We start from the raw sequence: 7,437 nt of genomic DNA, 5'->3' as shown, positions 1-7,437 counted from the left end.
ACCTCACTCTTCAGTTTTCACTAGCATAAGGTTTTCATGGACCAAAGCTAATGAAAGCTATTACAAATGGAGAAATATTATCCCTATTTTCTTGTTTAAAGTACCTTTGCTGAAATAACCTATGGGCGGGCTCTCTCTCTCTCTCTCTCTCTCTCTCTCTCTCTCTCTCTCTCTCTCTCTCTCTCTCTCTCCTCTCTCTCTCTTTTTCTTCCCCTCCCTCTTCTCTCCCTCCCCCACTCCCAAATATATATATATATACACACACACACATTCATTAGTGATCCAATAATGCTAGCTTTTAAAAGATATTCTTAAGATTCTCCCATCAGACTGTAAACACCTCAAGGGCAGACACTATTTTTCCTTTTCTTTGTGTCCCCAGTGTTTAGCTTAATGACTTACACATAGTAGGTGTTTAATAAATGCTTGATACTGAATGATTAGGAAAACCAGTTTTCCTCTTAGAAATGAAAAGAAAAGAAAATTACTAAAAAAAAGATGGCACAAATAATGAAATATCAAACTTTTTTTTAAAATGCCACATTTTCTGTTCCTGAATCTAAATTTAAAAGTTATCAAATAGGATTATGAGAGTTTTCCTCTTCCTCATAGTAATTTAACCTTACTTACCAAGAGTGAAGAAGTTGTTTCTTCACACAGTAGTTGTCCCAAATTCCTAATTCTGCCGGTAGTATTGGAGCACCTAGAAATTAAGAGAAAGTCTCTTAATACTATTTCTATGTTTTTATATACTAGCTCTCTTCCAAAAGACTAAAACCAAACAGTCAAGTATTCTCCCATATAAAATCTGCTACATTGTGGGGACAGGTCTTAATCTAGAAGGAAAGACAATATTAATGATAAATAGAAGAAAATTAAAGCCTAATTCTGATCATTTTAAATATGAATGAACTATAAAGAGTGACAGATTAGATAAGAAAACAAAACCCGACTATCTGTTGCTTACAAGAAACACACAAAATAAAGCTGAGAAGCTTGAACAAAATGTACTATGCATCAAGTGAATCCAGAAAACAGGAATTGCAACAATGCTATCAAACAAAGCAAAAACAAAGATTTACATTAAAAGAAGTAAAAAAGGAAACTACATTATGCTGAAAAGAAACATAGCAACAAATATCAATTTTTTAATTTATGTGCTCCAAATACTTAAAATCTGAAGTCATAAGAGGAAAAAAATAGATCAATACAAGGGGACAGATAGGAAACACAATAGTGGCAGGAGATTTTAATGTCCCTCTCAATTTTGGACAAATCCAGCAGACAAACAAAAGGAAAACTACATATTTGAACCAATTGCTAGAAAAATTGTGTTTAATGACATAACATTTTTCTAAATGGAACTGCTAAAAAATATACAAATTTCTCAGCACCATATGGAGAATTTACAAAAACTGACTATGTATTAAGACAAACAGATATTGCAAATAAATGACAAAGGCAGAAATAGTGAATCCTTTACAGATCACAATGTAATAAAAACAACAATGAATTCAGGGAGCACAAACAAAACACATAGACTCAAACAGAATCTTAACAATGAAATCCTAAACAATGAATGAATTAAAGAACAAGTCAAAGAAACAATAATTATGTTAAGGAAGTGATAATGATAAAAAAACAATATACCAAAATTTGGGGGAGATAATTTGCTACATTGCTTTAAAATGAATTTTTCTAGTAAACACCCAATGATTTTGTTCATGTTCACTCCATTTCTATTACCTGTGTTCAAATCTATACCAAAAAGCTTTCCTGTTTCTGCATGTTCTGCCTGAATTTTTACCAGTGTTTCTTGGAGATCAAAGCCAGAATTTTGAGCGAGTACCTTTAAAAGAGAGAGAAAATTTTACATGTATATATGCATATACATATGTATGTATAAATAAATGTCATGTGATTACATTATTAAAATAAGTTATTTTCTAAACTACGAAGGATATGTACACAAAAATGTTATCAGAATATTTCTATTTTTCTAAATTTAATTCCTAAATTCAAAAGGAAATTCATATTTCAGGCTGAATGAGATAAAGTCCAAGGTTCCATTCAGCTCTAATCACAACATTAATGGCCTACAATGTACCAGGGAACACAAAAACAAAAATAAAAATGGTCCAAAAATCATCAAGGATTTTTATATTCTAGGAGAAATGAAATATTTAGCAGCATCATGAGAATCTAGAGGAGAAAGAATCTTATAGATACAAAATAAGTACAGAGTAATTTGATGGGAGGAAGAAAAGATTCATCTAGAAAGTGGTTCACCTTGAGCAATATTTGAAAGAAAATCAGGATTCTATGAGGCAGAGGTGAAGAAAGAATGTACATAAGGCATGAGAGAGAGCCAGTATAAACCATGGAAATGGGAGATGGAATGTCATATGTAAGGAACCGCAAGAAGGCTGATTAGGTTAAACCATAGACTGTAATGTAATTCTAAAGGCTTAAAAAGTCAGTTAAACCAGGTTAAAAGCCAGGGACGTATTAATTTTATTCTTTAGGTAATGAGAACCACTGACGTCTCTTGAACAAGAGAATGACACGGTCAGACCTGAACATTAGAAATATTGTCAGCTAGGTGGAAAATGGATTGGAATGTAAAGAAACTTAAGGTAAGGGGAGCAATTAGGAACCTATTATAACAGTTGAGGAGAGGGACAATGAAGGCCTGAGCTGGGTTGGGGCTATGCAAACAGAAGAAGACAGAAGTGAGTGATAGAAGTAGAAATAGAAAGATCTGGCAACTGATTTGATTTGTGGGTCTGACACAGGACTGGAGTTCAGAAGTCCATGGCATAGAGATAATAATTAAACACAAGGAATTTAATGTGACCTTCACATTAGATAAGAAGACTGAATACAGGAAGGGACTCCAACAAGTGATCCAGTAAAGGAGATGGAGAAGGAGCAGTCATTCAGGAAGGAAGAAACATTTGTAAAAAAAAAAATCCAGAGAAGAGAAAAAAATCCAAGGAGAGAAGTCAACAATGCCAAAGGCTTCATAGAGATCAAGAAAGACCAAGAATTAGAAAAGGCTTAGATTTGTCAATTAATAAGGACAATATGAGTATTTCTATGTACATTACAGAACAATAGAGAATCATGCATAAAACTGTAAATCTCTATTACAGAAAGCTTGCTTTTCAAGTATAAATAAGTTCCAGCTTCTCTTAGACCTCTCTTTTAGAATCCTATTCCTAGTCTCTCTCTTTCTCCTACAAAAAAAAAATGGAAATGAAAATGAACCTTTGGAACAAATAAGCATAATCAAACAACAACAGCTTTCATGATGTCCATCTACAAAAATATGTCTCAGTCTACAACTTGAGTTCATCACCTCTTTGTCAGGAGTCAGGTAAGAGATTTCACTGGTCGTGTAGGGTCATGGCCAGTCATTTAATTGAGCAGAGTTTTTAAGTCTTTCAAAGTTGCTTCTGTTTATACTTTTTCTTTATTACATAAAATTGTTCTCCTGGTTTTGCTCAGTTTACTTTGCATCAGTTTTTACAAGTCTTTCCAGGTTTCTCTAAACTAGTCCCTTTTAGTCACCATTTCTTACAACAAAACAATATCCCATTATTTTCATGTGCCACTCCCCTATCAATTAGTTTCCAGTTCTTTGTCACTACAAGAAGAGCCACTATAAATATGGATCCTTTTCCTCTTTCTTTGATCTCTTTAGAGTAAAGATCTAGAGTGATTGTGCTGGTTCAGAAGGTTTGAACAAGTCAGCGACTTTGGCGCATAGTTCCAAATTGCTTTCTGGAACAACCCTTTATTTCCCAAGTACAGTATAAGATGAGGTACTCGGCTGAGAGGGTGGGCAAAGGGGGCAGTAGAAAAAGCTTGAGGAGAAAAAAAGTAGATCTGAAACAGCCACCATGGAAAGTGCAAGAGAATAAATGAAGAGTAGAAAGGATTGCTTCAAGATAGGCAAGGTCCAGGGCAGCTGGGTAGCTCAGTGGAGTGAGAGTCAGGCCTAGAGACGGGAGGTCCTAGGTTCAAATCTGGCCTCAGCCACTTCCCAGCTGTGTGACCCTGGGCAAGTCACTTGACCCCCATTGCCCACCCTTACCAATCGTCCACCTATGAGACAATACACCGAAGTACAAGGGTTTAAAAAAAAAAAATACAAAAAAAAAAAAAAAAAAAAAAGATAGGCAAGGTCCAGTTGAGGTTAGATCACATAACTGGGCAATATACACACTCAATGAAGTTGTGAGACTTCCTACAGTGACAGTTCACAGCAAGTTAGCAGGAGCCAAGGAGGCAATGGTGAGAGTGATCTAGGGCTGAGGTTTGACAAGGTAGGAGCTGCCATAGGGTAAGGAGGAAAGGGATTCAAAAATAGACAGTGAGCTACTCAGCTTGTTAAATATAGAGTCAAAATTGAAAAAGAATGGCTAGGGCAGGGGTAATGGCCTGAGGGGGAGCAGAAATGAAGGTCAGAGTGAGGGCTAAGAATGGATTTAAGAAGAATAAAGCATGAGGAGAAATGGAATGACAAGTTATATAGCTGGATAAAGGAATAAGCATTCTATAACTCACCACTAGGCATGTAGGTAAAAAAAGCAATAAAGATTGGTTTATCTATAGTTACACAGTCTGGTGCTAAGAGCTGAGAGAGATATAAAATTTAGATATGACATAGTCCATTCCAAGGGGCAGCTAAGGGTGCCATGGATAGAGTGCTGGACTTGGACTCAGGAAGACTCATTTCCTGAGTGCAAATCTGGGCTCTTACTAGCTGTGTGACATTGAGCAAATCGTTTAATTAATCCAGTTTCCTCATCTGCAAAATGAGCTGGAGAAGGAAATGGCAAACCACTCCAGTATCTTTACCAAAAAAGCCCAAATGACGTCATGAAGAGTTGGATATAACTGAAAAATAACTGAAAAACAACACAATAATAAGTCAATTCATGGAAATGTAAAGCCTAGTAGGAAGAGTTTTAAACAAAGATCACTATAATACAAAATATTACATGGTAAATGCATGAGAGATGAGCAGAACAAAATTCAACATGAAGATGGTAGATAGCACTAAAGAATTGTTGGGAATTCAACAAAGAGACAAGCAAAGAGCATCTCACTTCTGGGGAATTATGTCAGCAAAATCACATTTTATGTGAATTGGTGAAGTGCAAGACTGTGTCAGGGAACAGAGAATGGCCCAGTTCTATGAAAGCATAGAGTATCTGTGAAGAACAGTCACATGAGATAAGAGTGAAAAGATAAGGTATACATGAGATTGTGGTGGGTTCTGAAATCTGGACAAAAAGTTCAAACTTTACTCAGCATGTAATAGGGGCCAGGAAAGATTTTTGAGCTGAGAAATGAGAGGATGGCTCCCTCACTCAGATACTCTCTGGATCAATGAGATCATTGATTTGGGTATTTTTCCCAATTTGAAACCCTCCATGCCTGCTTGCTTGCCCACCCTGTGTGGGACCGATGTTCTCCCATAAATTCCCTGACCAATGTGCTAGAGGCCTTCCTCCTCTTCTCCTGTCTACCTATCATCCTTTGTATTTGCAAAGAGAATTACCACCCCCACATTTCCTTAATGACATATTTTGTTCCAATCCTTCTCCAGAGTCCCTCACTGATGATATGTTACAGCCTGTTTGCATCCCCACTTCCCTTCTGCATGATGATCATCTTTTACTCTCCAGAGACAATTATCCTGAATGTCTAGCTACCATACAGCAATGCCACAAGAATGCTGATATTAAAAGATGAATTGTTGTTTCTGGGGAAGCTTAGAGTCCACAAAGTGGACCAGAGGCCTCATCCTGGCACAGAGGCTGCTCTGGGTTCTCAAAAGCTGTGTCAGTAGAGCATCAGTCCTAGAAGATTGTTCTACCATGCTGGAAAGGCTTCTAGTATAGCCTTGGCCCCAAACTGAGTGTTTTCCAAGGACCAGCCTCACTACAAACAAAAGGTTGTATCATCAGTAGCCTGACCACTATGGCAAACTATGAAGCAAACCAAAATACCAAATGTCTCCCACTCCTGTATTGCCTTCTTCCAATTTTGAAGTTATGTTGGCAGAGTGGTAAAAGTAGGGGAAGGAGGTTTAGAGGATACTAAGAATCCATTTTGGGTCCATTTATAACTCTGAATATTGGTACTCTAAATGTGAGGCCCTTGTCAAATGGTATGTCAAAAAGTGGGCATACCACCCATGAAGCTGAAACATCAGTCTTGGCATTCTCACTATCAACAAAACCAGAAGAAAAAAGAAGTTATAACTAAGGAAGAATGGCTCATAGATACTCCTTTGAGGGGCAAGCAAAAGGAACTGAGGATTAGGTTTTATTATATTCCCAAAGGCAATTAGAAATATTATTCTGCAGAATATTTGATCATCTTGAATTTTTTCAGTTCTCGAGGTGAATATCTGCAAAAAGGCCACCAGGAAAATAATTGCATCTTATGAACTAACATTAGCTGTAGGAGATGAAGAGGTAGAGAAATTCTACAGAGAAGAGGATAAAATTCTGCAAATCAAATTATTAAGTAGTCTAATACTGGATATCTTTAATGCAAAGGTGGGAAGAGGTCAGAATGGTGAGAAATATTTGGGAAAGCATGGGTTAGGAAGAAGGAAGAAGAGAGATCAAAGACATACACTCCACAGAAGCCTTATACCTTTACATTATGAACATTTTCTTCAAGAAAAAGATATGTAGGCTCTGGACATGATGATCATCAATTAATACCACAAAAAGTGAAATGGATTTTATTTTAACAGTCAGAATATGACTCATTGATGGAGGAGCTATCTGTGAATTATCTGTGTGCAGTCAGACACTGACTTATCTGAACAAAAATCCGAATGAGTAAAAAGAAGAATGAGAAATACATGTCACACAATTGAAATAACTCAATCTTGAAATATTTAAACAAATAACTGGTTATGAAAGATGGGGAATGAACAACTTAAATTACATCAACAACTAAGATAATTTGATATGGAAGGTTAACCTATGTAAATTAATCATCACCCTATGAAAACCAAAAGAACACAAAAAGCATCTGATTCAGCAAACATTTGACTGATTTGCCAAGCAGATATCTGACAGCAAAAGATAACACTGGAACAGAAAACAAACTCATTTCTAAGACCTTACAAAAAATATGTCTCCATCTATGTATAAAGAGTACTAATTTAGCAATGGAATATATATATTGGATGGGGGAGAGAGTGGGGGCAGAAAGACCTTTCATAAAGTTATTGCAATGTGGGCAGATGATAATGAAAATGATGCCTGAAGAAGCAGAAAGGAGGGGAGGAACATGAGAGATGCTGGAGATGGAACTGAAAGGAATCGAAGACTGCTTGAATATGAGAATCAGTCGATCCAACAGCAGTTAGTAAGAGCCTACCATGTGCGAGGCCCTATAGAT

At 36.5% G+C, this 7,437-nt stretch overlaps 1 protein-coding gene across 1 annotated transcript in view; it reads right to left on the bottom strand.

The window, feature by feature from the left end:
- CCT6B (chaperonin containing TCP1 subunit 6B) overlaps positions 1-7,437 on the bottom strand; it is a 140,995-nt gene that overhangs the window by 95,028 nt on the left and 38,530 nt on the right. The window contains exons 12-13 of the mRNA XM_044675570.1: positions 1,747-1,849; positions 631-703 (exon numbers count right to left, since the gene is read on the bottom strand). Of these exons, the coding sequence (XP_044531505.1) occupies positions 631-703; positions 1,747-1,849 (176 nt within the window). The remainder of the gene's footprint in view (positions 1-630; positions 704-1,746; positions 1,850-7,437) is intronic.

This window comes from Gracilinanus agilis, chromosome 4, assembly GCF_016433145.1.
Source record: "Gracilinanus agilis isolate LMUSP501 chromosome 4, AgileGrace, whole genome shotgun sequence".
NCBI lineage: Eukaryota > Metazoa > Chordata > Mammalia > Didelphimorphia > Didelphidae > Gracilinanus > Gracilinanus agilis.
This window is presented reverse-complemented; position numbering and strand designations above follow the sequence as displayed.